Raw genomic sequence first — 26,859 nt, 5'->3', positions numbered from 1 at the left:
TTCAGGCCTGGCACCGTGCCGTGTGCCTGAGTCCTCTCCACCTAATCCACCTGAACTCCCGCTTTGGGTCCTCTGCCTTATGTTCCTCAAACCTGTCCTCTCAGACCCTTGGCTTGCAGCAGGAACAGCAGGTGTTATCAAGCTCCTAATCTTACTAGGCTGGTTGAGATGCCCCTTCCAGGAAGCCTTCCCAGATACCCCCGCAGAAGGAACCTCCTCGTGCTGGGTTCCCACACCACGTGCCATCGTCCATCCTGGCATGTGTGCTGGGGGTTACAGCAGGGGCTTCTGCAGCCAGGGGCGCCGGCTTCAACATGAATGAATGAGTGAGCAAATGGCAACCTGCCTATTCCAAATGCAGAAACTTTATTGGTGCCACTGAGGGAAAGAACTGAGGCACACAGGGAGGGTGGGGGTCTCAGGATGGGCCCCAAAGTCCCCGAGGTCCTAATCCAACGCTGTGCCTGTCTCGGACCTCTCCTTTTCCTTCCTCCTCTCCTCGTCGTGCTGCTTCTCCAGCGGCAGGCACAGGTTCTACAGGACAGCGGGAGAAGAAAGCACAGTGACGGGGGAGGGCAGGGCTCCTGGGGGAAGGTGGAGTGCGCTCTGGACTGGGGCACCAGGCCCCATGGGCCTCCGGGAAGCTCAGCGGTCCCCGCAGTGAGATGGGCACAGAAAAGCAGGCTCTCCTGCCTTGGTGTGCAGCCCTGGCTGGGAGATGGCCCTCTCTGGGCCTCTGGGCTGCCCAAAGCAGGAGCGCCCTCTGGTGGGCACCACCTAGTCCTGCTGGCGCTCACCTTTTTCTCATCGCTGTACATGACTTCCGACTTGTCCATGCCCATGCATGTGAGGTAGTCATAGAACTGTTCCATTTGCTCCGGGGTCACCTCTGGCTTGTCAGCTGCAGGAGGGAGCAAGGGGACAGGTGAGCATATCAGTGTGTGTTTGTGTGTGTGTGTGTGTGGGGATGGGGTGGGGCTGGGTAGAGGCCAGGGAGGACTGGAGGTCTAGGGGCCCAGCCCTAGGAGCAGGTGGCCCTGGGGGAAGCCTGGTGGGAGTTTGGGGTGCTTACCAAAGAAGGACAGCCCCATGTTCTGCTTGTCCTCTGGGAAAGAAGCGAGCATGAAGGTCTTGGGGTCCTTGGGGAGGAGCAGTTGGCCATAATGTTCTGTGCCATTCTCTGGAAGAGAGAGCCTCTGGGTGAGACCATGGGGAAGGCACAGTGGGTCCCTCCTCACAGGTGAAGCAACCTGGGGGTGCCCAGGCCCACACAGCCAATGGGTGAGGGCCAGGGGTTCACCTGGGCCATGTGTCCCTCACTCCGACTGGGCACCAGGCCCTGTGCCCAATGGATGTGGCATCCGAGGAGCCTCGTGTGAACTGTGGCTGGCAGGGCCTTTCTCCCATTTTACAGATGAGGAAAATGAGGTTCAGGGAGGAGCCTCAGGTGCTGGTTCAGTTCCATTGGCCTTGTGTGTTCCTGCTATGTGCCTTCTCTGCAGTGATGGCGGCTTCATGGGTGGGCTGCCACCCTTAGGTCCCAGAGGACAAAGAGTGGTTGAGCCCTAGCCGGTTTGGCTAAGTGGATGGAGCATGGGCCCAGGGACTGAAGGGTGCAGGGTTGGATTCCAGCCAAGGGCATGTACCTCAGTTGCAGGATTGAACCAGTCATGTGTGTCTCTCATATTGAATTTTCCTTTCTCTCTGTGTCTCCCCCTCCTTTTCACTCTCTAAAAATCATTGGGAAAATATCCTCAGGTGAGGATTAACAAAACACAAAAACAAAAGGAGTGGTTGAGGGGCAGGACTGGAACCAACCTGGGGTTGAGTGTAGGTCTGATTGCAAGATGAGTGAGAGAGACAAGAGGGCACCTATCCATGTCCTGAGCTGATCACTGGGATGCCCTCCGTGGGTGGTTTATGAGTATTAATGTGGGTTAATTCACACGAAGCCCTTCGAACTGCACCTGGCACATAGTAAGAGCTCAGAGATGTTGGCAGCTATGACTGACTGCTTCAGTGTGCAGGCAGCGGGCCCATGGAGATGTAAGAAGTGGGCATCTCCTGGGCTCTCTGTGCCCAAAGCCCCCAGATCCCCTCCTCTAGGCTGGCCCACCACCATCTCCTCATTTCTCACAGCAACCCTTCCCCTGAGAGCTCACCATTTTTGTTCAGGGTCGCATTTTCCCGGTGGACCCTCAGGTTGGTGGAGTTGTAGATGCACTGGCCCTCACTCAAGCAAGAGAGAAGAGGAGAGAAAAACAGTAAGTTAGTCAAGGAGAAGTGGACTGTCACAATCTTGGAGGGGGAGAGTCAGGTGGCAATTACAGTCAGCCCCGCCCCCATTCCCTGGAAGAGAAGGCTGAGGCCAGGCAGGGGCAGTGGTTTGCTTCAGGGGTTTGGGCAGCTAGGAGCAGGGGCCAGAAGCTGGGCTGAGGCTGGAGCTGAGATGGTATCCGAGGGCCTTGTGGGGGGCTTACACGGTCATGTACTCTCTGTGCAGTATCCTGTCCTCCGTGTGGTTGGGGGTGAAGTAAAAGAAGGATGCATGGATTTTGCTAGCTTCCTTCTTGTACTCGGGGAAGCGGTAAGCCGAGGCAATATAAAACCACTTGCCAGAGATCTGAGGAGAAGCAGGAGCAGGTGATGGAGACTGAGAACTTAGTCCTGGATTGTCAGCTGGGAGGAGACTCCAGCAGATCTTTCCACTTTGCAAATCAGGAGACAGAGGCCCGGGGAGGAGGGGGGCCTGCAGGAGCTCACTGTAGGAATCAGCTATCACTCTCCCTCCCCTCCAACTCCTCCCTGCCTCCTGTGGCCCCTCCCCAGTGCAGCTTGTCCTGCTGAGGGACTTTGCAAGGAGGCTCTGAGCTTGGAGGCCAAGGAAGGCTGCTGGAGGCTGGCCTGGTTCTCACCCAGCGCCTAGGAGAGGCTGACCGCGAGCCAGCAGGGGAAGGGAAGCCCAGAGAGGGAGCCAGCTCCCAGGGCGCTCAGGGCCCAGGCACCCACCTGGTCCAGGGAGGCATTGGTGATCGGCACTGAGAAATTGGGACACGCCGGGCTCTGGGCGTCCAGCAGAGGAAGAAGGCTCAAGACGGCAAAGGCCCAGGGCAGCGCCATGGCCAGAGGAGGATGCTGCTGGCGTCGGAGGTACTGGTGGCTGAGGGGTGCGGTGACCTTTATAGTAATGAGCGGTGGGCAGGGCCCTGGTGACCCGCTGTGACACAATGTGGTGAGCATTTGGGAAATGCCATGCGCAGAACCTTCCCTCCTCTCTCAAAAGTCATCCCAGGTAAAGCCTTCAACCTCGTGTCTTATTTGGGTCACTGACCTTGAGACCAGGGCCCAATGGTCGGGCTGTTCAAAGCCAAGGTGGAAAGGGCTGGAGTGATATTAGTGATGATAGAGGGACAGGTGCTCACGGTTCCATCACCTCCTGCCCCGCTGAGTACCAGGACTTGAGAGGGACCCAGTCATAAATCAGATGCTGAAGGCAACTTGGAGAGTCCCCAGACTAGCCTGGGGTGTAGGGGCGATGTGTGGGGGAGAGGGGTGTAGGCGGTGGGGAAAGGCAAACATGGATTCAGTTCCAATTGAGTGTGGTAACAACTGTGAAAGACCAAAAGTCCAGAGAGGCCCCAACCCAGGCCTGGAGGCAGGGACATTGTCCAAGAAAAACACACACACAAAACAACACGGGGCATTAAGTTGAATGTCTGTTTTCAGTAAATGTATATGTGAATCATCTCCAACATCTGAGACAGGAAGTCACTTCTGTGTTGTCTTTATCCTCTTCTATTCAAGAGGGAAGCTTGCTCTCTTTCACCAGCTGCCCCCAATCCTGGAGCAGTGCCCAGCACACAGTGGGTGCTCAGGATATCCTGTGGCATTACTAACTCTACCACCCTTCTGCATTTCTACATGACGGGGCCAAATCTTTATCCATACAAATAATGTTTTCATAAAGTATTATTATGGTATGCTTACAAGTTTGGATGCTCATCCATTTTATGTTTTGTTTTGTTTTGTTTTTAAATGATATTTTTATTGACTCCAGAGAGGAAGGGAGAGGGAGAGAGAGAAACATCAATGATGAGAATCACTGATTGGCTGCCTCCTGCAAGGCCCCTCCTGGGGATTGAGGCTTCAACCCAAGCTTGTGCCCTTGCCCAAAATCATACCTGGGACCCTCCATCCACTAAGCAAAACCAGCTAGGGACATTTTATATATTTTGAATAGTTTTTCATGTTTCACTGTAGTGAGTGGTTGTGATTTTAAAGCACACATCATCTTTCATTCACTTCCTAGATTATAATTTACTTAATCAGCCCCTCTCTTTACATCTTTCTGTAGCATTTTATGTTATTACTAGAGGCCCGTTGCACGAAGAGATTGGTGCAATAGGCTTTCCTTCCCCTGGCTGCTGGCATCGGTTTTCGTCCAGCACACGGGACCCAGGCCTTCCCTCTGGCTGCTGCCTTCAGTCTTTGCTCCTCATGGAGGGCCATTCCTGTAGTTCCCTCTGTCCCCACCCTCAGCCCCGGCTCTCCCCATGATAGCCGGCGTCCTGCTCAGTCTGGCCACTCTGTGCCTGCATGCTTGCTGCCCAGAGGCATGAAGTGGCTGGGGCTGCTGCCATCTTTGTTGGGTTAATTTGCATATCCACTCCTGATTGGCTCAGTCTCAGTGTTTGCAAAAACGGGAGAGCTCTGCTCATCAAGAGAGGTCACCTCCCAGGGCACCAGCCCCTGAAGGAGGTGCCGGGACCAAGGCCTGGACCTTCGGCCACAGGCAGTCTCTGGGCGTCTCCTGCACGTGCCCACCTCCAGCTAATAATATGTACTTTATATCCGGGTGGACAGTTCTTAAATGGAGGAGTGTTTCCGGGCTTGCATCCTCCTCAGGAAGCCAGATAAGAAGGGGTGGGGCCAGGGGCTCTGGCACAAGCCTGGCCACTGGCCTGTGACCTGCCGCTTGGCAATAGGCATCTCTGGAAAGACGTGGCTGGTGGTGGGACACTCTGGGACCATTGGAATATCTTGGGGTGCCGGCCCCCAGGATGACCTGTGCCCAGCTCCTCTGTGATTGGAGCAGCCTTTCCCATGGGCTTGCTGGGATGGAGACACCCCAGGAAGCCGTTCTCCATGTCCCCCATCTGTACCTCATCTGAAGACCACTACTCTGGCCTGGGGATCCCAGTGGAATTGGGCCAGGGGTCAGCTACCTGCCAGGCCGTGGTCTATGGCATTGCTACCGGGCCGTGTCCTATCGCCCCACCTCGTAGCAGCATGTACCTCAGCTTTTCTGGAATGTGTGTGTATGAGTGATATTTGTATATTTGGGGCATTGGAAAATTCTATTTTTGCTATGAAGCAAATGAAGAAGAATGAATATTGATCATAAAAAAGAAAGAAAAACCAAAAAAACCCCTAACCATTCCCAGTTTCTGGTGTTTGTGGTTCATGTCAATTGACTTGTGGTTTCTAAAGTCAGTAAGGTGGGGTAGAAGGTTGATGCACCCATCCCCCCTTCCCCACCCTTGGGCCTGTTGGTGGCACATTCCCACTCTTCCTGCCTCCCTCTGTGGCTTCTGCGTCTCCAACTTTCCCCCTGTCTCTGGCCTGGCCTTGACCCTGGCCCACGTGCTCACCTCCCAGATGGCCAGGGTGATGTTTGCCCTAAGGTCCTTCAGGCCTGGCACCGTGCCGTGTGCCTGAGTCCTCTCCACCTAATCCACCTGAACTCCCGCTTTGGGTCCTCTGCCTTATGTTCCTCAAACTCGTCCTCTCAGACCCTTGGCTTGCAACAGGAACAGCAGGTGTTATCAAGCTCCTAATTTTTCTGGGCTGGTTCACATGCCCCTTCCAGGAAGCTTTCCCAGATTCCCCCGCAGAAGGAACCTCCTCGTGCTGGGTTCCCACACCACGTGCCATCGTCCATCCTGGCATGTGTGCTGGGGGTTACAGCAGGGGCTTCTGCAGCCAGGGGCGCCGGCTTCAACATGAATGAATGAGTGAGCAAATGGCAACCTGCCTATTCCAAATGCAGAAACTTTATTGGTGCCACTGAGGGAAAGAACTGAGGCACACAGGGTGGGTGGGGGTCTCAGGATGGGCCCCAAAAGCCCCCGAGGTCCTAATCCAACGCTGTGCCTGTCTCGGACCTCTCCTTTTCCTTCCTCCTCTCTTCCTCATGCTGCTTCTCCAGCGGCAGGCACAGGTTCTACAGGACAGCGGGAGAAGAAAGCACAGTGACGGGGGAGGGCAGGGGTCCAGGGGGAAGGTGGAGTGCGCTCTGGACTGGAGCACCAGTCCCCATGGGCCTCTGGGAAGCTCAGTGGTCCCCGCAGTGAGATGGGCTCAGAAAAGCAGGCTCTCCTGCCTTGCTGTGCAACCCTGGCTGGGAGATGGCCCTCTCTGGGCCTCTAGGCTGCCCACAGCATGAGCGCCCTCTGGTGGGCACCACCTAGTCCTGCTGGCCCTCACCTTTTTCTCATCAGTGTACACGACTTCCGACTTGTCCATGCCCATGCATGTGAGGTAGTCATAGAACTGTTCCATTTGCTCCTGGGTCACCTCTGGCTTGTCAGCTGCAGGAGGGAGCAAGGGGACAGGTGAGCATATCAGTGTGTGTTTGTGTGTGTGTGTGGGGGGGTGGGTGGGGGTGGGGCTGGGTAGAGGCCAGGGAGGACTGGAGGTTTAGGGGCCCAGCCCTAGGAGCAGGTGGCCCTGGGGGAAGCCTGGTGGGAGTTTGGGGTGCTTACCAAAGAAGGCCAGCCCCATGTTCTGCTTGTCTTCTGGGAAATAAGCGACCATGAAGGTCTTGGGGTCCTTGGGGAACAGCAGGTGGCCATAATGTTCTGTGCCATTCTCTGGAAGAGAGAGCCTCTGGGTGAGTCCATGGAGAAGGCACAGTGGTCACTCCTCACAGGTGAGGCAACATGGGTGTGCCCAGGCCCACACAGCCAGTCAGTGAGGGCCAGGGGTTCACCTGGGCCATGTGTCCCTCACTCCGACTGGGCACCAGGCTCTGTGCCCAATGGATGTGGCATCCGAGGAGCCTCGTGTGAACAGTGGCTCTCAGGGCCTTTCTGCCCATTTTACAGATGAGGAAAATGAGGTTCAGGGAGGAGCCTCAGGTGTTGGTTCAGTTCCATTGGCCGTGTGTGTTCCTGCTATGTGCCTTCTCTGCAGTGATGGCGGCTTCATGGGTGGGCTGCCACCCTTAGGTCCCAGAGGACAAAGAGTGGTTGAGCCCTAGCCGGTGTGGCTAAGTGGATGGAGCATGGGCCCAGGGACTGAAGGGTGCAGGGTTGGATTCCAGCCAAGGGCATGTACCTCAGTTGCTGGCTCGCTCCCCGGCCCAGATGTGGGAGACAGCCAATCATGTGTGTCTCTCATATTGAATTTTCCTTTCTCTCTGTGTCTCCCCTCCCTTTCACTCTCTCTAAAAATCATTGGGAAAATATCCTCAGGTGAGGATTAACAAAACACAAAAACAAAAGGAGTGGTTGAGAGGCAGGACTGGAACCAACCTGGGGTTGAGTGTAGGTCTGATTGCAAAATGAGTGAGAGAGACAAGAGGGCACCTATCTCTCCATGTCCTGAGCTGATCACTGGGATGCCCTCCTTGGGTGGTTTATGAGTATTAACGTGGGTTAATTCATAGGAAGCCCTTCGAACCGCACCTGGCACATAGTAAGAGCTCAGAGATGTTGGCAGCTATGACTGACTGCTTCAGTGTGCAGGCAGCGGGCTCAGGGAGATGTAAGAAGTGGGCATCTCCTGGGCTCTCTGTGCCCAAAGCCCCCAGGTCCCCTCCTTTGGGCTGGCCCACCCCCCATCCCCCCATCCCACACAGCAACCTTCCCCTGAGGGCTCACCATATTTGCTCAGGGTCGCATTTTCTCGGTGGACTCTCAGGTTGCTGGAGTTATAGATGCACTGCCCCCGCCTAAAGCCAGAGAGAAAAGGAGAGGAAAACAGTAAGATGGCCAAGGAGAAGTGGACTGTCACAGTCTTGGAGGGGGAGAGTCAGGTGGCAATTAGAGTCAGCCCCGCCCCCATTCCCTGGAAGAGAAGGCTGAGGCCAGGAGGGGGCAGGGGCTTGCTCCTGGTCTTTGCTCAGCTGAGAGGAGGGGCCAGAAGCTGGGCTGATGCTGAGCTGGCAAGCCAGGGCCCAGTGCTGGGCTTACATGGTCATGTACTCTCTGAGCAGTATCGTGTCCTCCGTGTGGTTGGGGGTTAAGTAATAGAAGGCTGCATGGATTTCACTAGCTTCCTTCTTGAACTCGGGGAAGCGGTAAGCCCAGGCAATATAATACCCCTTGCCAGAGATCTGAGGAGAAGCAGGAGCAGGTGATGGAGACTGAGAACTTAGTCCTGGATTGTCAGCTGGGAGGAGACTCCAGCAGATCTTTCCACTTTGCAAATCAGGAGACAGAGGCCCGGGGGGGGGGGGGGGGGGGCTGCAGGAGCTCACTGTAGGAATCAGCTATCACTCTCCCTCCCCTCCACCTCCTCCCTGCCTCCTGCGGCCCCTCCCCAGTGCAGCTTGCCTGCTGAGGGACTTTGCAAGGAGGCTCTGAGCTTGGAGGCAGAGGAAGGCTGCTGGAGGCTGGCCTGGTTCTCACCCAGCGCCCACGAGAGGCTGACCGCGAGCCAGCAGGGGAAGGGAAGCCCAGAGAGGGAGCCAGCTCCCAGGGCGCTCAGGGCCCAGGCACCCACCTGGTCCAGGGAGGCATTGGTGATCGGCACTGAGAAATTGGGACACGCCGGGCTCTGGGCGTCCAGCAGAGGAAGAAGGCTCAAGACCGCAAGGGCCCAGGGCAGCGCCATGGCCAGAGGAGGATGCTGCTGGCGTCGGAGGTACTGGTGGCTGAGGGGTGCGGTGACCTTTATAATGAGCGGTGGGCAGGGCCCTGGGGACCCGCTGTGACACAATGTGGCGATCATTTGGAAAATGCCATGCGCAGAACCTTCCCTCCTTTTTCAAAAGTCAGCCCAGGGAAAGCCTCCAAGCTCAGGTCTAATTTGGTTCCCTGACCTTGAGACCAGGGCCCAAAGGTCGGGTTGTTCAAAGCCAAGGTGGAAAGGGCTGGAGTGATATTAGTGATAATAGAGGGACAGGTGCTCAGGGTTCCATCACCTCCTGCCCCGCTGAGTGCCAGACTTGAGAGAGACCCAGTTATAAATCAGATGCTGAAGGCAACTTGGAGAGTCCCCAGGCTAGCCTGGGGTGTAGGGGCGATGTGTGGGGGAGGGGTGCAGAGTGTGGGGGAAGGCAAACATGGATTCAGTTCCAATTGAGTGTGGTAACAACTGTGAAAGACCAAAAGTCCAGAGAGTCCCCAACCCAGGCCCGGAGGTAGGGACATTTTCCAAGAAAAACACACACACAAAACAACACGGGGCATTAAGTTGAATGTCTATGTTCAGTAAATGTATTATGTGAACCATCTCCAACATCTGAGACAGGAAGTCACTTCTGTGTTGTCTTTATCCTCTGCTATTCAAGAGGGAAGCTTGCTCTCTTTCACCAGCTGCCCCCAATCCTGGAGCGTCCGCTCCACCACCAAGCACATGAGCCGCTCCCTGTCAGCCGACCTGCGCCAGGCCCACAGCCTGCGGGGCTCCTGCCTCTTCTGATGGCTCTGGGGGCTCAGAGACAGATGACGGACAGGTGGGCGTGCAGCCTGCTGCCGTCTCCCCTGAAGGCCCTGCGGACCCCTCACGAGGGGTTCTCCCTCCAGCACAGGCCCCGCTGCTCAGTCTCGGTGTTGGCAAAACGGGAGAGCTCTGCTCATCAAGAGAGGTCACCTCCCAGGGCACCAGCCCCTGAAGGAGGTGCCGGGACCAAGGCCACAGGCAGTCTCTGGGCGTCTCCTGCACGTGCCCACCTCCAGCTAATAATATGTACTTTATATCCGGGTGGACAGTTCTTGAACGGAGGAGTGTTCCTGGCCTTGCATCCTCCTCAGGAAGCCAGATAAGAAGGGGTGGGGCCAGGGGCTCTGGCACAAGCCTGGCCACCTGCCTGTGACCTGCCGCTTGGCAGCAGGCATCTCTGGAAAGACGTGGCTGGTGGTGGGACACTCTGGGACCATTGGAATATCTTGGGGTGCCGGCCCCCAGGATGACCTGTGCCCAGCTCCTCTGTGATTGGAGCAGCCTTTCCCATGGGCTTGCTGGGATGGAGACACCCCAGGAAGCCGTCCTCCATGGCTCCCCTCTGTACCTCTTCTCCAGACCCCGCTCTGTCCTGGGGATCTGTGTGGAATTGGGCCAGTGGCCAGCTACCTGCCAGGCCGTGGTCTATGGCCCTGCACCAGGCCGTGTCCTACCCCTCCACCCCATAGCAGCGTGTACCTCAGCTTCTCTGGAATGTGTGTGCATCAGTGATATTTGGGGCATTGGAAAATCCTATTTTCGTTAGGAGGGAAAATGAAGAAGAATGAATATGGATCATTAAAAAAAAAAAAAAGGAAAAGCCAAAAACCCCAAAATCATTCCCAAAGTTTCTGGTGTTTGTGGTGCATGTCAATTGACTTGTGGTTTCTAAAGTCAGTTAGGTGGGGTAGAAGGTTGACGCAGCCATCCCCCCTTCCCCACCCGTGGGCCTGTTGGGGGCACATTCCCACTCTTCCTGCCTCCCTCTGTGGCTTCTGTGGCTTCAACTCCCCCCCTGTCTCTGCCCTGGCCCTGGCCCTGGGTGCTCACTTTGTCAGGCTCTGCCCATCTCACCTCCCAGATGGCCAGGGTGAGGCCTGGCACCGTGCCGTGTGCCTGAGTCCTCTCCACCTAATCCACCTGAACTCCACTTTGGGTCCTCTGCCTTATGTTCCTCAAACGCGTCCTCTCAGACCCTTGGCTTGCAGCAGGAACAGCAGGTGTTATCAAGCTCCTAATCTTTTTGGGCTGGTTCACATGCCCCTTCCAGGAAGCCTTCCCAGACTCCCCTTGCAGAAGGAACCTCCTCGTGCTGGGTTCCCACACCACGTGCCATCGTCCATCCTGGCATGTGTGCTGGGGGTTACAGCAGGGGCTTCTGCAGCCAGGGGCGCCGGCTTCAACATGAATGAATGAGTGAAGGAATGAGTGAGCAAATGGCAACCTGCCTATTCCAAATGCAGAAACTTTATTGGCGCCACTGAGGGAAAGAACTGAGGCACACAGGGAGGGTGGGGGTCTCAGGATGGGCCCCCAAAGTCCCCGAGGTCCTAATCCAACGCTGTGCCTGTCTCGGATCTCTCCTTTTCCTTCCTCCTTTCCTCGTCGTGCTGCTTCTCCAGCGGCAGGCACAGGTTCTACAGGACAGCGGGGGAAGAAAGCACAGTGACGGGGGAGGGCAGGGGTCCTGGGGGAAGGTGGAGTGCGCTCTGGACTGGAGCACCAGGCCCCATGGGCCTCTGGGAAGCTCAGCAGTCCCCGCAGTGAGATGGGCTCAGAAAAGCAGGCTCTCCTGCCTTGGTGTGCAGCCCTGGCTGGGAGATGGCCCTCTCTGGGCCTCTGGGCTGCCCACAGCAGGAGCGCCCTCTGGTGGGCACCACCTAGTCCTGCTGGCGCTCACCTTTTTCTCGTCAGCGTACAGGACTTCGGACTTGTCCATGCCCATGCATGTGAGGTAGTCATAGAACTGTTCCATTTGCTCCGGGGTCACCTCTGGCTTGTCAGCTGCAGGAGGGAGCAAGGGTACAGGTGAGCATATCAGTGTGTGTTTGTGTGTGTGTGTGTGTGGGGGGGGGGGGATTGGGTGGGGGCTGGGTAGAGGCCAGGGAGGACTGGAGGTCTAGGGGCCCAGCCCTAGGAGCAGGTGGCCCTGGGGGAAGCCTGGTGGGAGTTTGGGGTGCTTACCAAAGAAGGACAGCCCCATTTTCTGCTTATCTTCTGGGAAAGCAGCGAGCATGAAGGTCTTGGGGTCCTTGGGGAGCAGCAGGTGGCCATAATGTTCTGTGCCATTCTCTGGAAGAGAGAGCCTCTGGGTGAGACCATGGAGAAGTCACAGTGGTCACTCCTCACAGGTGAGGCAACCTGGGTGTGCCCAGGCCCACACAGCCAATGGGTGCGGGCCAGGGGTTCACCTGGGCCATGTGTCCCAGGTTCAGAGAGGAGCCTCAGGTGTTGGTTCAGTTCCATTGGCATTGTGTGTTCCTGCTATGTGCCTTCTATGCAGTGATGGTGGGGACATGGGTGGGCAGCCACCCTTAGATCCCAGAGGACAAAGAGTGGTTGAGCCCTAGCTCGTTTGGCTAAGTGGATAGAGCATGGGCCCAGGGACAGAAGGGTCCAGGGTTGGATTCCTGCCAAGGGCATGTACCTCAGTTGCAGACTTGCTCCCCAGTCCAGCTGTGTCTCCCCTCCCTTTCACTCTCTAAAAACCAATGGGAAAATATCCTCAGGTGAGGATTAACAATACACAAAAACAAAAGGAGTGGTTGAGGGGCAGGACTGGAAGCAAAATCGGGTTGAGTGTAGGTCTGATTGCAAGATGAGTGAGAGAGACAAGAGGGCACCTGTCTCTCCATGTCCTGAGCTGATCACTGGGATGCCCTCCTTGGGTGGTTTATGAGTATTAACGTGGGTTAATTCATAGGAAGCCCTTCAAACCGCACCTGGCACATAGTAAGAGCTCAGAGATGTTGGCAGCTATGACTGACTGCTTCAGTGTGCAGGCAGCGGGCCCATGGAGATGTAAGAAGTGGGCATCTCCTGGGCTCTCTGTGCCCAAAGCCCCCAGATCCCCTCCTTTGGGCTGGCCCACCCCCCATCCCCCCATCCCACACAGCAACCTTCCCCTGAGGGCTCACCATATTTGGTCAGGGTCGCATTTTCTCGGTGGACCCTCAGGTTGCTGGAGTTATAGATGCACTGTCCCCGCCTAAAGCCAGAGGGAAGAGGAGAGAAAAACAGTAAGATGGCCAAGGAGAAGTGGACTGTCACAGTCTTGGAGGGGGAGAGTCAGGTGGCAATTAGAGTCAGCCCTGCCCCCATTCCCTGGAAGAGAAGGCTGAGGCCAGGAGGGGGCAGGGGCTTGCTCCTGGTCTTTGCTCAGCTGAGAGGAGGGGCCAGAAGCTGGGCTGATGCTGGGGCTGAGCTGGCAAGCCAGGGCCTTGTGGGGGGCTTACATGGTTGTGTACTCTCTGCTCAGTATGGTGTCCTCCGTGTGGTTGGGGGTGAAGTAAAAGAAAGCTGCATGGATTTCACTAGCTTCCTTCTTGTACTCGGGGAAGCGATAAACTGAGGCGATATAAAACCACTTGCCAGAGATCTGAGGAGAAGCAGGAGCAGGTGATGGAGACTGAGAACTTAGTCCTGGATAGTCAGCTGGGAGGAGACTGGGGCAGATCTTTCCACTTTGCAAATCAGGAGACAGAGGCCCGGAGGAGGGGGTGGGGCCTGAAGGAGCTCACTCTAGGAATCAGCTATCACTCTCCCTCCCCTCCACCTCCTCCCTGCCTCCAGCGGCCCCTCCCCCAGTGCAGCTTGCCCTGCTGAGGGACTTTGCAAGGAGGCTCTGAGCTTGGAGGCACAGGAAGGCTGCTGGAGGCTGGCCTGGTTCTCACCCAGCGCCCAGGAGAGGCTGACCGCGAGCCAGCAGGGGAAGGGAAGCCCAGAGAGGGAGCCAGCTCCCAGGGCGCTCAGGGCCCAGGCACCCACCTGGTCCAGGGAGGCATTGGTGATCGGCACTGAGAAATTGGGACACGCTGGGCTGTGGGCGTCCAGCAGAGGAAGAAGGCTCAAGACCGCAAGGGCCCAGGGCAGCGCCATGGCCAGAGGAGGATGCTGCTGGCGTCGGAGGTACTGGTGGCTGAGGGGTGCGGTGACCTTTATAATGAGCGGTGGGCAGGGCCCTGGGGACCCGCTGTGACACAATCCGGTGAGCTTTTGGGAAATGCCTTGTGCAGAACATTCCCTCCTTTCCCAAAAGTCAGCCCAGGGAAAGCCTCCAAGCTCAGGTCTAATTTGGTTCCCTGACCTTGAGACCAGGGCCCAAAGGTCGGGTTGTTCAAAGCCAAGGTGGAAAGGGCTGGAGTGATATTAGTGATGATAGAGGGACAGGTGCTCAGAGTTCCATCAACTCCTGCCCCGCTGAGTGCTAGGACTTGAGAGAGACCCAGTTATAAATCAGATGCTGAAGGCAACTTGGAGAGTCCCCAGGCTAGCCTGGGGTGTAGGGGCAATGTGTGGGGGAGAGGGGTGCAGAGTGTGGGGGAAGGCAAACATGGATTCAGTTCCAATTGAGTGTGGTAACAACTGTGAAAGACTAAAAGTCCAGAGAGGCCCCAACCCAGGCCTGGAGGCAGGGGCATTTTCCAAGAAACACACACACACAAAACAACACGGGGCATTAAGTTGAATGTCTATGTTCAGTAAATGTATTATGTGAACCATCTCCAACATCTGAGACAGGAAGTCACTTCTGTGTTGTTTTTATCCTCTGCTATTCAAGAGGGAAGCTTTCCCTCTTTCACCAGCTGCCCCCAATCCTGGAGCAGAGCCCAGCACACAGTGGGTGCTCAGGAAATCCCGTGGCATTACTAACTCTACCACCCTTCCGCATTTCTACATGATGGGGCCAAATCTTTATCCATACAAATAATGTTTTCACAAAGTATTATTATGGTATGCTTACAACGTTGGATGCTCATCCATTTTATTTTTTTTAATGACATTTTTATTGATTTCAGAGAGGAAGGGAGAGGGAGATTGAAACATCAATGATGAGAATCATTGATTGGCTGCCTCCTGCAAGGCCCCTACTAGGGGTCGAGCCTGCAACCCGGGCTTGTGCCCTTGACCAGAATCAAACCCGTTTCTAACACCAGTCCACAGGCTGATGCTCATCCACTGAGAAAAATCTGCTAGGGCCATTTTATACATTTTGAATAGTTTTTCATGTTTCACTGTAGTGAGTGGTTGTGATTTTAAAGCTCACATCACCTTTCACTCACTTCCTAGATTATAATTTACTTAATCAGCCCCTCTCTTTACATCTTTCTGTAGCATTTTATGATATTGTTTCCAGCTTTATTGAGGTATAATTGTCTATACAGTGGTCGGCAAACTCATTAGTCAACAGAGCCAAATATCAACAGTAAAACGATTGAAATTTCTTTTGAGAGCCAAATTTTTTAAACTTAAACTATATAGGTAGGTACATTGTTATTAACTTAATTAGGGTACTCCTAAGCTGGCCTTTGCTAAAAACTCAGGGGGACAAAGAGCCACATGTGGCTCGTGAGCCGCAGTTTGCTGACCACCAGTCTATAGCGTTTTACGTTGTGATTTTTCCCCTCTGATGACAGGTGTCCGAGATTGACCAAATTGATTTCTAAAATTACCTCTCCTCTCAAGAGCAAGAAAAGCCTGTGCCACGTGTAAGGCTTTAGTGTTATTTGAAATAGCCCCAAACTAGAAGCGAGTCAAAGGCTCAGTCAGCAGGAAAATGGAAAAACAAATGGTAGCATTTTTTGTGCAATGAAATATTACTTAGCAATGAAAAGCAATGAACTACGGACATAAGGAACAATATGAATGAATCTCAAAAAGATAATGCTGAGCAAAAGGAGCCAGCCTTGGTCGAGCCTATGTTGTCTGTTCTGTAGGGGTTCAGAACAAGCACCCCAAGATGTGCCACTCAGCAGCTTATTTTGACCTGAACACTATCTGGGCCCAGGAGGCTCAGGAAGAACCTTGGACCTTCCCCCTAACTGCTTAAAAGAATTGAGGACAGCCCTAGCCAATTTGGCTCAGTGGATAGAGTGTCAGACTGTAGACTCCAAGGTCTTGGGTTCAATTCCAGTCAAGGGCACATACCCCAGTTTGCAGGCTCGATCCCCAACAGGGGGCGTGAAGGAGGAAGCCGAGCAATGATTCTCTCGAGATTGATCTTTCTCTCTCTCTCTTTCTCTCTCGCTCTAGATCTCCCTCTCCCTCTCTGAAATCAATAAAAATATATTTTTAAAAAATATCTGGGGCGAACTGGAGACCCAGGCAAAGAGCAGGGTTTGGTCTTTCTTGTAACCTGCGTGCCCTCTTGAAGCAAAACCACAGGCAGGGAGTGTGATATAGGAAATGTATGGATTTGGTCTCTACCTCTGTTTCCTGGTACATGTCTTCTAAAACCCTCTGAATCTAAAACCCTCTGAAAACCTTTTTTGTATGCTAATGAGATGGCCCAGTGTCTCCTACCTCCTGGACAGCCTCAAGGTGGGAGGGAGCTGGTTACTAGGGGAACCAACCAAGAGATTAGAGGGTTGAACTTTTAGCCCCACGCTTGACCTCTGGAGAGGGATCTGGGGCTGGAGAGTGACCTGATCACTATTGAATGCGCAACAATTGAGCCAATCCTGCCACCTTAAGGAAGCTTTCATCCTACACGACGGGGATTGGAGAGCTTCCGGGTGGGGAACCCGTGGAGGTGCTGGGAGGTTCCTGTGCAGAGAGGGCCTGGAGCTCTGTGCCCCTCCACAGACTCCGCTCTCTGCATCTCCTCTGACTGTTCCCGAGTTATATCCTTTTTAATACACCGGTGATCTAGGCAGTAAACTACTCATCCCCAGTCCTGTGAGCGGTGGATTCCATAGGTCTAAATTGCCAAACTCGAAGGCAGGTTTGATGAGAAGCACAGGTGACTACCAGGACGGGTGATTGGCCTCTGGGTGGAGAGTCTCGCGGGACTGAGCCCTTAACCTGTGGGATCTGATGCTGACTCCGGTGAACTGAATTGTAGGACACCCAGCTAGCATCTGGAGAGTCGGATGGCTTGGTGTGGGAGAGAATCCACACATTTGGCGGCCCCAGTGTTGTGAGTAGAGAGAAACCAATTTCCCCTTACAATCCAGGGCCTCTCCTCAGAAGGGATGCGTGCCCCTCACCCTCCTCACTGTTGTCAGGCTGCTCCCTAGAGGCCTCGCTCTCCTCCCAAGAGGCTATATCCAAATAGTTCCTTCAAGGGCACCCAGCACTCACCCCGACACAGCGCCATTTTCTCCATCTTCTTAAATTTCAAGGATGCTTTCGTACTTCTATGGACTGAGGTTCTGGACGGCCCTCCTTAGCCTGCCCCTTCATCTGGCCCTGCCACAATCTCAAGAGAAGTCTGACAGGGAGGAAAGAGACAGAAAAGCCATCAGGACAGTGTAGGGTGGGGGTGAAGTGTTTTCGGCTATATCACTTGCTAGATGTGTGACCTTGGGCGAGTTACTTCTCTGTGCCTCAATTTTCCTACCTGTAAAATGGGGATAATGACTGTACGTACCCACCTTCCTGGACTGTTAGGGTTAAATCAGTCCACGTTTGTAAAATGCTTGTTAAGTGAAACAAATGTGCTTCTAGGGGGCCGCCTGTTTCTAACACCAGTCACCACCCGTTTAATGACAGGCTGGGGTGCGGAGGAAAGAAAGACAGATTCTTGCATTCCATAATTACTTCAGGGATTGCAGGTTCCATCCCACTTCTAAGAACATCAAAATGCAAAAATATGTCTATAGTGGGAGTAAGAAAAGAGGATCTTTCCCCCATCAGATAGATGAGGAAACAGTGAGGTCGGGTGCAGAGGTGTTTAGATAACCAGGGAAATGCACACATTTTGAAAGAATGCATTTGCTGAGAAAGCCGGCTCATCCAGACTTTTTCATCAAGGCCCTGGCTGAGCTCCGAGTCCGATGGTTAATTTGTGGTCTTCTGCCTGAACAGCCAGGAAGAATCCATTGGCAGAGCAAGCTGTTCTAAGTGGGAACTTGGTGTTCGGTGGAGGAAATACCCAAAGAGAAGATTTGCTGAAGTTCAGGACCTGTTTTGTGGTGTGGGGCACCTTACGTAACCTCTTTGGACCTCAGCTCCCTCATCCGAAGAGCCAAGGTAATAATAACATGTGTCTCAGAGGGTCACGCATGGGCTGCAAACATCCCATCCGCATGGCTCCTGGTTCACAGCAGGTGGCAATGGAGCTGCTGTTATTTTGAACGGTGCTGTCATTGGGTTGCACCATGTGACGCTGAGGATTTTTTAGGTCAAAAAGCTGTTGAATATCATTCCATTTCATATGGTTCACCCTACTGTTATGAAGCAATAGCCCCGTCTGTGATTGGCAAGCAGGGAAGGGCATATCATCCCCATTTTGCAGAGGGAGAAACTGAGGCCTAGATAGTGGGAGTGATCAGGAAGCTGGGACTGGAATCACCTGCCAGCCTCTCCCCTTGTCCCTGCCCCTCCCTGACTCTTCCCAGCACCAGGCTGCTGGTCACTGTGGGGTGTGACTGTCCGTGGCTAGGGCTCGTGTGGACAGAGCAAACACGGACTGGCCTGGGCTTCCCCTTGGAGTTGACCCGGGCCTGGGAAATCCACTCTGGCTGTTTCCTGACACCCGGTTGTGCAATTAGAGATTGGAAACAGCAGGTGCTGCCTACCCGGGAGATCTGCCTGCTTTCCCCAACCATGTCCAGGTGTACCTGTCCCTGCTGGGAACGGGCTGGCAGTCCCTGGCCAGGTTACAGGAGGCCCTCCTAGAGTTTGGACCCCCGTCCCCTCCCCCCCGTTTCCCTCCGGCCCTTCTTCCTGACTCTATTCCCCTCTCATGTCTTCAGAGCCACACAGCTGCTGCTGATCCGATGGTTCTGGAGCTCTGATGGAGAGGCAGGGGCTCAGACCTCTTCCCTGTCCTCCCAGCTCAGCCAGCTGCCTCCTGGACAGCCCCGCTCCAGCGCCCATCGCAGCCCAAACCCAACTTGGCCAACCCAAACCCTGCTCTCCTGGGCAAGCCTGTGGCTTGTCCTGTACCCAGCCCAGCACCCCCGGCCTTCCTACACCCTCAGCACCTTTTGGACCGCGTACTGTTCCCCACATATGCACGGCACCTTTACTATCAGGTGCTGTTCCCTCTCCCCGCAATGCCCTTCCCCATCAGGCTAACCTCTATTCAGTTTCTCTCAACTCAACGTGGGTGATAACTTTATGTGTCAACTTAGTTGAGCCATGGGGTACCCAGATATTTAATTAAACTGCTTGAGATGGGCATCAGCCTTTTCTTGCCTTTGGACATGAATGGAAAGACCAGTTTTTGCTGGGTCTCCAGCCTGCCCGCCTTCAGACTAGAACTAGCCCATCGGCTCTCCTGGGTCCCCAGCTTCCGACTCCCTGAGCAGATCTTGGGACTTGCAAACCACCAAACTCATGGGAGCCAACTCCTTCTAATACATTTTTAAAAATATATAGTTTATTGATTTTTTTTCAGAGAGGAAGGGAGAGGGATAGAGAATTAGAAACATTGATGAGAGAAACATCGATCAGCTGCCTCCTGCATACCTCCTACTGGTGATGTGCACGAAACCAAGGTACATGCCCCTGACCGGAATCGAACCTGGGACCTTTCAGTCTGCAGGCCGACGCTCTATCCACTGAGCCAAACCGGCCAGGGCCTAATACATCTCTTTAAGCACATACATCCTATTGGTTCTGTTTCTCTGACGATCCTGATTCATAGTGTCACCTCCTCACTACCTCCCCCTGCTGAGATTGCATCAGCTGTGCCCCCTTTTCGCGTCCCCTGCTCCACACAAGTTCTAACCCCTCCCTCTGCCTCCACCAGACTCGGAGCCCCCCAGACATATGGCCAGACCCATCGCTGTTGCTCTCGTGCCCACACGCAGCTCAACACGGGGATGGTGCTGCTGAGGAATGGGTGTGAGGAAATGCAGAGGGTTCACTGAACAAGCTTGAGTGCCGTCACCTGTGGCTACAGCAGAGCGCCAGGTGCATGCCTGCCCGCGCTGAGCTTGCGGTGGGGAAAACAGGTATTAAAGTGACTGAAGTTCCCTCTGCAAAACGGGAAGTGTGACCTGACAGCCGAGCAAACTCCGTGAGGGTGGACAGATCTCAGGAAATGGGCCAGTCTGTTTCTACTTCATTTGTGATTTTGTCAAAGAAATGAAAATTTTGTTATCTCATTTTCAAGTATTTTTTTTCTCTCCAATGTTGGAAAAGCATTTTCCCAATTTAGGAGATAGGGCAGGGCTGTGATGTTTGGGACTCGCATCTCCAGGGAAGCTTTCAGATTGCTGACCCTACCCTCAGGGTTTGTGATTCAGGAGGGTTGGGAAGCGGCTGAAAAGAGGCAACCAGCACCCAGAACCACTGGTTTAGGCACTCAACAGCGCCATCAACCCTCGTGGGCTTGAATGGCAGCTTTGCTGTGACTTCACCAGGTGACTCCAGGCACTGCCCTGGGGCCTGTTGCCCTCTCTGCACAATGGGAGGGTGCACCTGGGATGTGGGAATCTCCTAGCCCTTCCGGACCAGGAATCCTGGGCTTTGGGGATGGGACTCTCGGAGCCACGGAGCAGCTCGCGGTGCTCACTGCCTGGGAGAGGGGCCCGGGAGGGGAGGGTAAGAAGACCCCCTGCAAGTAAACGGATGACCTGGAAACTTACAGCTAGGTGCTTTTTTGTGTTTTTTAAATATATTTTTTTATTGATTTCAGAGAGGAAGGGAGAGGGAGAGAGAGATGGAAACATCAATGATGAGAAATTCATTGATCGGCTGCCTCCTGCATGCCCCCTATTGGGGATCGAGCCTGCAACCCTGGCATGTGCCCTTGACCGGAATCGAACCCGGGACCTTTCAGTCCGCAGGCCGACGCTCTATCCGCTGAGCCAAACCAGCTAGGGCAATAGCTAGTTTTTAAAACATAAAATCCCAGATATGAACTCAACTGCTTGTGATTTGTTCTTTCTCCTCCATAAGGACAGAAAAGTTCTGTTCCGTCCAAGGTCCCTGAGAAGGAGAAACAAGCGAAGGAAGAAAACGCTGAACCGAGGGTCAGGACACATGGGGTCCGACAGGGATGTCCCAGTGTGTGACTGTACAGCATTGTGAATGTACGGAGGATCATTAATGGTGAGTTTTATGTCATGCGTGATTGTACTAGATTAAAAATAAAACAAGGAATTGCTCGTGTTAAACGCAGCACGCCTCCTCCCTGTATGTTGCAGGATGAATTGTGTCTCCCGAAAAGATATGTCGGAATCCTAACCACGTTCTGTGTGAAGGTGGCCTCCCTGGGAAGTCGGGTCTCTGCCGAAGGAATCCAGGTAAGACCAGGCGGGCCCTCATCCCCAAGGACGGCTGTCCTTCTCCAAAGATGTGAAGAGAGAGAGGCTGTCTTGTGGCTGTGGGGATGGGGATTGAGGCGCTGACACGCCTGGGGCCACCAGGAGCTGGACCAGGTAGGGAACGCCCCCCCCCCCCCCCCCCCAAGAGGCGGCACTGGTGGCGGCCCTGCCAGTCCTTGCATTTCAGACTTCCAGCCTCCAGCCCTGGGAGAATGCATTCCTGCTGTTTGAAGCTACCAGGTTGGGGGGAGCGTTACCCTCGCCCTAAGAAACCTACCCTCGCCCTAAGAAACCGAGCTCTCTCACAGCGCCAGCCCTCCCGCGAAGGAGCCATAGCTCTCGTCCTGTCCCCCCTCCAATGGGGGAAGCAGCAGAAGCAGGGGTACCCCCTGAAGACCTTCCCCCCACCCTCCAGCCCTGCCACACACCTTCCCCGGGCTTTTCAAAGAAGTACACGGCCACGGACCCGTCATTCCATTGCCTCAGTTTTAAATATTTATTTAAAATCCAGAAGGGAAAAGGAGAGACGGAACCCACGGGGGTTTTAACACTGACATGTGGACAGAGACATAAACGGGGACAGCAGAAAAACCCAAGGACGAGACGGAGGCCAGGTCGAGACTGGCAGGCAGCGTGGGGAACCGAGCTGAGCGAGGCCCGGGCGGCTGCGGAATGCCCTTCCCCGAAGGCCTCCGGGCGGGGCCGGGGGCCAGGGATGCAGGGTGGGACAGGACCAGTGGGACGGGTGGGCCAGAGTGAGGTATTAAATAATGCGAATCAAATCCAATTCCCCAAGAGACACAACTTGAGAGAGAAAGACAAATAAGACTTTCACATAAAATCTCCCCTTCGATCACAATAATTCCTCAGTTAAAATAACCTCAGAATCCGCCCCGGGTGCTGGCTGGTTCGCTGATGTAGGGCGATTCAGGTGGCACTGAACACCCCTATCACGCCGCACTCCGAGGTTCCCGTAGGCATTCCTTCTCCTCGGCCCACATGTACACGGGGAGCGACTGACGCTGTGTGTCTGTGGGATTTAAGGGCTAAAAAAGCAAGAGTGATGGCTGTGTCTTGACAGGACAGGCTCCCGGGAGGGGGGACCTTCGTGGGTGGCGTGTGGCTTCAGGAGATGGTGCCATGCTTATCTTCCACCTCCAAGGCCAGCCCTGACCCCCCATTGCTCCTGTAACCCTTTCTTCAAGGTCAAGGCTTCTCCCAGGACCCTCCCACTCCGCGGGCATCCTCCGAGGGCACCCTTGGCCCAGCTCCCCTCCAGGACCGTGAAGGGTTAGGTCAGAATCCTTCATGCTCAGGCCTCCCCTGCTTAAGAGGACAAACGTTTCAAAGTCTGTAAGTTAAAAGGCAAATCTCACTACTTCTGTTTCTGGCAGGGTTGTGTTTTGTGTGTGTGTTTTTTGTGTTTTTTTTTGCTTCCCCCCCCCCCCCCTTTCCCTTTTTTCTTCCCCCCCTCCTTAGCAGATTACCAGATGAGCACAAGGGTGATGCTAGGCAAATTTAAAAGTTCCCCAAACTTTGTCCTTTGGAGGAGAGAGAAAAATGTGGAGGAGAGCCCACGTCAAAACATTTCTTCAAAGTCTGTGGCAAAAATGGTAGCACCTTCAGAATCTTAAATAGGGTTGTTGTTTTTCCTTAAAAAAAAAAAAATCACATACACTAAGAGACGATTGCGAGCACCAGCGATTCCACAGTGGGAGGTAGCAAACGTGGGCGCCCCCAGCCCCGAGGGTCTCCTCTCCCCTCGGCTTCTTTTGCTTCCCACCCCCGGCTGCTCTCTCTCACCCTCTCACCTCGTTCCCAGGTGAAAAGAATAGTAACGCACCTTCTTTGTGTTTGTTTAAATAAAATATATATAGTTCTTTCTTTCCTTTTCTCCTTTTTTCATGTCTCCTCTCTAATATTGCACATCGAAGCTCCCTGGCGGGGACCAGCTTCCCCCTTCCCTCCAGCTGGCTGGAACGTGGGGCTCTTGCTTGGGCAGGAAGCTGGGGGGGAAGGTGTGGCCGCGGAGCCGGGAGACAGGCCACGGGGCTCAGGCGGGTTGCAGGCCCAGTTGGCTCAGGCTGGCTCTTTGGTTGGTCTTTGGAGCTGTGTTGGGGTCACCCCACTCCCCGCTACCCCCCCAGCCACTTCTACTAGGCAGACGACATCTGGGGCCCGCCCTAGGACCCTCGGGCAGGGGAGCTGCCTCTCCTGGGCCCACCTGCCCCTAAGTACCCTCCCTTTGCCTCCTCCTACTCCTCTTCCCTCCCCTCCAGGCCTAGAGGAGCCAGGAGGTCAGAGGTCAGAGGAAGCACGCAGGTCCAACTTCCAGGCGGTACTGCTTCCCTGATGAGGCAGGAGGGAGGTTGTCCACACCGACGATGGGCAGCTGCTGGGGGTCCTGGGTCCGGAAGGTGAAGAGCGTCTGCTGCCAGCGGCCATCCTGGACCTGAGGGCAGAAGGAAAAGAGGACACACATATCCATCACGGGCCTCTTCGTCCATCTCACGTGATCCCCCGGCCTCTCTCCTCGCAGTTCCTGATGGCCACAAGGTACTTCCCCAGAGCACCCACCTGGACTGGTCCATGTAGATTGCTTCTGCTACTTTGATTCTTGTGAGCAATGCTGTAATGACTATCATTGTCCTAAACTTTTGTGCACATTTGTAATTATTTCCACACAACAAATTCTAGAAGCAGATTTGCTGGATCAAAAGATAGGTACAGTTCTAAGGCTTTGGATTTATATATCCTTCTATATAATAAAAGGCTAATATGCAAATTGACCGAAAGGCAGAACAACCAGTCGCTATGATGCGCACTGACCACCAGGGGGCAGATGCTCAACGCAGGAGCTGCCCACTGGTGGTCAGTGCGCTCCCTGAGCCGGGCTCACGGCTGGTGAGTGCAGCGGGCCTAAGCTGTCAGTCTGACATTCCCCAAGGGCTCCTGGCCTGCGCCCTCTTACAGCCCGGGAGCTCCACGATCGATTGCCCCAAAGAGGTAGGCCCCGCCCATCCGCCACAGCCTGCTGGTCTGTGGCCTGGGCCTCCCTCTTTGGTGCGATTGTAGGTTCCCCCCCCCGCCAATTGATTGCTCCGCCGGCCAGTGGCCTGGGCCTCCCTCTGCGAGGCAATCATGGGGTGATGCCTGGGCCCCAGACCAATCGCATCGCACCCACCTTGGCTGGCCTGGCGCCAGTGGGTGTCATAGCGTGGTCAGCTGGACGGGTTGTTCCACTGTTCAGCCGTTTGGTTGATTTGCATATTATGCTTTTATTATTATAGATGTTAGTGAGGATGTGGGAAAACCAACACGCTCATTACCAGTTTTGTTTAATCTTGTGACACTGGTCTGTTTGTTTGACAACTTTATATCTCTCTCTTTCCTAACAACCTACTCTGTTTAAGGCATTTGAAAATAACCAAAAATGTTAAGAGAAAAAATTAGCCCGGTCAGGGTGGGGGCAGAGAGTAGAAGTACATCCTCCTATAAGCAGCCTTGCAAATAAGTGCCATCTCTACCAGCCTGTAACGTTTTTACCAGCCCAGATCTTCCCTCAGAAGGTTCCCAGAGAGGAAGGTGAATAACAGCAGTTTTATAAAGCTGTCACAATAAAATTACAAGTGTAAAAATGATAGGTAGCATACTAATATAAAAACACGGTTTCCCACTGGTCCGTGCGTGAGGGGCCTGTGGGGGCTCCGAGTTACCTTGCAGCCATCCATGGACACTTCGGGCCTGAACTGACCCCCAGCTTCGAAAATCTGCCCGTTCCAGGCCCGGAAGCGAACTGCCCTCTTGGCTGGGGCCTGCCCGGGGCCCTCCTGCCACACGGTCATGTTCAGGCAGTGGATGGTGATATGCTGTGTCACCTCAGAGCTTAGCAGGTGCAGAAAATTCATCTGGACTCGGCTGACGGCAAACTCGACCTGTGGAGGAGACACAGCCGTGGGGCGGGGTCGGGTCTGGCTGGGATGCCCACAGCCCTCAGAAGGTAAGCTCCCAGGGAGAAGCCCAACCACGCTCCCAGACGTGTGCTCACTAAAGAGACAGGGAAATTGAGGTCTGTGTGAGCTGGTCCAGAGCCAGGGAGCAGCAAGGAAGGGAAAGAAAGAACCAAAGCCAGAGTCGGAGCTGTGAAGGGCCTGATGCAGTCTTACCCGTGCCCCTCTCCATTGTAGGGGACGGGGGTCTTTGGAGCTGAGCTGGGACCCAGAGGCCCAGAGAGGAAGGGGATCTTGCCCAAGATTGAGAGGCTCTGAGTAAAGAGGAAATGAGCAGAGCCCTTCCTACCCTTTCTAAGTCTCCATATCCCTGAGGGGTGAGCTGGGGGTAGAAACGCCAGACCTGACCACAGACAACGGGACAGGATTTACGGCCTCAGTGGTTCTAGCGTGAGCACTGACCGCTGGGTCTGTGTGTCTGTCATGCGAGCACCTGCCGTAAGTTTTGATCCCACCCACTTCAAAGGCGCCGTCTCCGATCAGCACGTGGCCAGTCACAGCCAGGTGAGAGCCAGACCGCCTCCCCCACGGAGGCTCTCGGTTGCTTTCAATAACTGACCATTGGGGCCACCTGTCCTTTCTCTTCCCGTGCTTTGAATTCCCACTGTTACATTTTAAATTCAATAGCACGAGCCCGCGGAACCCCAGGTGCAGCCCCAGGGGAGCTACGTGGTTTCCAGTCTTGTGAGTAATAAAGGGCATCTCACATCATAATAAAAACCTTGAGGGCTGGTTCAACCACAACGTTGGATATTGACAGATTGAGACCGGCACCCCACAGGGGTTCATTGTTCCCCGTGGGGTGGAGACTCGGAGGGGCAGTCACGCTGCCAACCCAGGGGCCAGCTCCGGCCCCACCCCTCTGCCACGTCGGAGTCAGAGGGAAGGGGCCTGCTGGACCGTGAGCTCCGGCTGTGGGGAAAGTGGCGAGGCTGCTGTGTTTCGTGTTGAATCCCAGCACCTGGCACATGGCAGGGTCTGGACTAGTTGGCCAGCTGGCTCCTGAAGACTCCAAACTCTGGGTGGGGGTGTGGTCACACTGCCACCGCCTGCCTTGGCATATTGTTGAGTTGCCCTGAGCCACCTAAAATTCTCAGCCCCGAGAGGGGCACCTGGTAAGCGTGCAGTGAACATTCATTTCATAGTTGCGCGCCCAGTTCTGGCGGCTTGTCCCCAGGAGCGGCACCCTAACTTGTTTTGTGCTGACGGCTCATGGTTCTCCAAGCCAGGCCAGCTTGGCCAACGACGCTGCTTTAGGTATTAGGCAAAAAGTCCTACTTGAAGAGAGAACCATGGGCCTCAGACGAGTCAAAGGGGTTTGGATTTAAAACAATTCACCCTCAACTTACAGACGAAGAAACGGAGGTTCGGAAATGGGAGATGACTTCCCCAAGGCCAGGCAGCCAGACCAAAACCTGGCTGGGCTGTGGCCCGGGCAGGGTGGGGGCAGAGAGGGCCAGCCAGTGGGGGGCTGGGAGCAGACGGGTACCTTGGAGGCCGTGATGGGCTTGAGACACGTCTGCCCACCGTGCGTGAAGTTGCAGGAGACTTCGATGGTGTCGGACGAGCAGCCAAGGTTCGGATCCACCCAGTAGGTGCCTGCAGGAAGCAATGGGGTGCTGGTGTATGTGTGTGGGAAGGAGCCCAGGGCTTGGTTCTGAGGTGGGCCCCCCACCTTGTGACCCCTGAGCTCCAATTGGATATGAAGTCAGGGACTGGGGAGCAGAAAAGGGATTCGT

General features: G+C 54.6%; 4 protein-coding genes across 5 annotated transcripts in view; all 4 read right to left on the bottom strand.

Moving 5' to 3' along the window:
* Nucleotides 1-447: 447 nt before the first annotated feature.
* On the bottom strand, nucleotides 448-3,120 carry LOC307110662 (alpha-1-acid glycoprotein-like; the record flags this gene model as incomplete). Its single annotated transcript, XM_079789924.1, has 6 exons — nucleotides 448-534; nucleotides 798-901; nucleotides 1,073-1,180; nucleotides 2,163-2,233; nucleotides 2,481-2,623; nucleotides 3,010-3,120. The coding sequence occupies 6 exons, from the start codon at nucleotides 3,118-3,120 to the stop codon at nucleotides 448-450; spliced, it is 624 nt and encodes a 207-aa protein (XP_079646050.1).
* Nucleotides 3,121-6,078: 2,958 nt separating this feature from the next.
* On the bottom strand, nucleotides 6,079-8,926 carry LOC307110971 (alpha-1-acid glycoprotein 1-like). The gene is made up of 6 exons (XM_079790604.1): nucleotides 8,728-8,926; nucleotides 8,196-8,338; nucleotides 7,884-7,954; nucleotides 6,765-6,872; nucleotides 6,487-6,590; nucleotides 6,079-6,223 (listed from the first exon to the last, which is right to left on the bottom strand). Exons 1-6 carry the CDS (start codon nucleotides 8,836-8,838, stop codon nucleotides 6,137-6,139), a joined length of 624 nt encoding a protein of 207 aa, XP_079646730.1. The 5' UTR covers nucleotides 8,839-8,926; the 3' UTR covers nucleotides 6,079-6,136.
* A 2,271-nt stretch (nucleotides 8,927-11,197) lies between these two features.
* On the bottom strand, nucleotides 11,198-13,782 carry LOC307110489 (alpha-1-acid glycoprotein-like). Its single transcript, XM_079789609.1, has 6 exons — nucleotides 13,657-13,782; nucleotides 13,125-13,267; nucleotides 12,807-12,877; nucleotides 11,854-11,961; nucleotides 11,570-11,673; nucleotides 11,198-11,306 (listed from the first exon to the last, which is right to left on the bottom strand). The coding sequence occupies exons 1-6, from the start codon at nucleotides 13,765-13,767 to the stop codon at nucleotides 11,220-11,222; spliced, it is 624 nt and encodes a 207-aa protein (XP_079645735.1). The 5' UTR covers nucleotides 13,768-13,782; the 3' UTR covers nucleotides 11,198-11,219.
* An 8,802-nt stretch (nucleotides 13,783-22,584) lies between these two features.
* Nucleotides 22,585-26,859, bottom strand: part of COL27A1 (collagen type XXVII alpha 1 chain) — a 124,993-nt gene continuing 120,718 nt past the window's right edge. Inside the window, exons 59-61 of one of the 2 annotated variants that reach the window (XM_079790348.1) lie at nucleotides 26,610-26,719; nucleotides 24,827-25,045; nucleotides 22,585-23,562 (exon numbers count right to left, since the gene is read on the bottom strand). In XM_079790348.1, the coding sequence (XP_079646474.1) occupies nucleotides 23,416-23,562; nucleotides 24,827-25,045; nucleotides 26,610-26,719 (476 nt within the window). In that variant the 3' untranslated portion in view covers nucleotides 22,585-23,415. Of the gene's footprint in view, nucleotides 23,563-24,826; nucleotides 25,046-26,609; nucleotides 26,720-26,859 lie in introns of those variants that run through there. The other variant, XM_079790349.1, reaches the window with a different exon arrangement.

The sequence above is a fragment of the Cnephaeus nilssonii genome (genome assembly GCF_951640355.1).
Source record: "Cnephaeus nilssonii genome assembly, chromosome: 14".
Taxonomy (NCBI): Eukaryota; Metazoa; Chordata; class Mammalia; order Chiroptera; family Vespertilionidae; genus Cnephaeus; species Cnephaeus nilssonii.
This window is presented reverse-complemented; position numbering and strand designations above follow the sequence as displayed.

Excerpts from the sequence above, each read along its gene's own strand:
- LOC307110971 (XM_079790604.1), bottom strand. The coding sequence starts at position 8,838 with ATGGCGCTGCCCTGGGCCCTTGCGGTCTTGAGCCTTCTTCCTCTGCTG. Across the intron at positions 6,873-7,883 it reads TGCGACCCTGAGCAAATATG|AGAATGGCACAGAACATTAT; the intron begins GTGAGCCCTCAG and ends TCTCTCTTCCAG. Across the intron at positions 6,224-6,486 it reads TGTACACTGATGAGAAAAAG|AACCTGTGCCTGCCGCTGGA; the intron begins GTGAGGGCCAGC and ends GCTGTCCTGTAG.
- LOC307110489 (XM_079789609.1), bottom strand. The coding sequence starts at position 13,767 with ATGGCGCTGCCCTGGGCCCTTGCGGTCTTGAGCCTTCTTCCTCTGCTG. Across the intron at positions 13,268-13,656 it reads CCAATGCCTCCCTGGACCAG|ATCTCTGGCAAGTGGTTTTA; the intron begins GTGGGTGCCTGG and ends GCTTCTCCTCAG. Across the intron at positions 11,307-11,569 it reads TGTACGCTGACGAGAAAAAG|AACCTGTGCCTGCCGCTGGA; the intron begins GTGAGCGCCAGC and ends GCTGTCCTGTAG.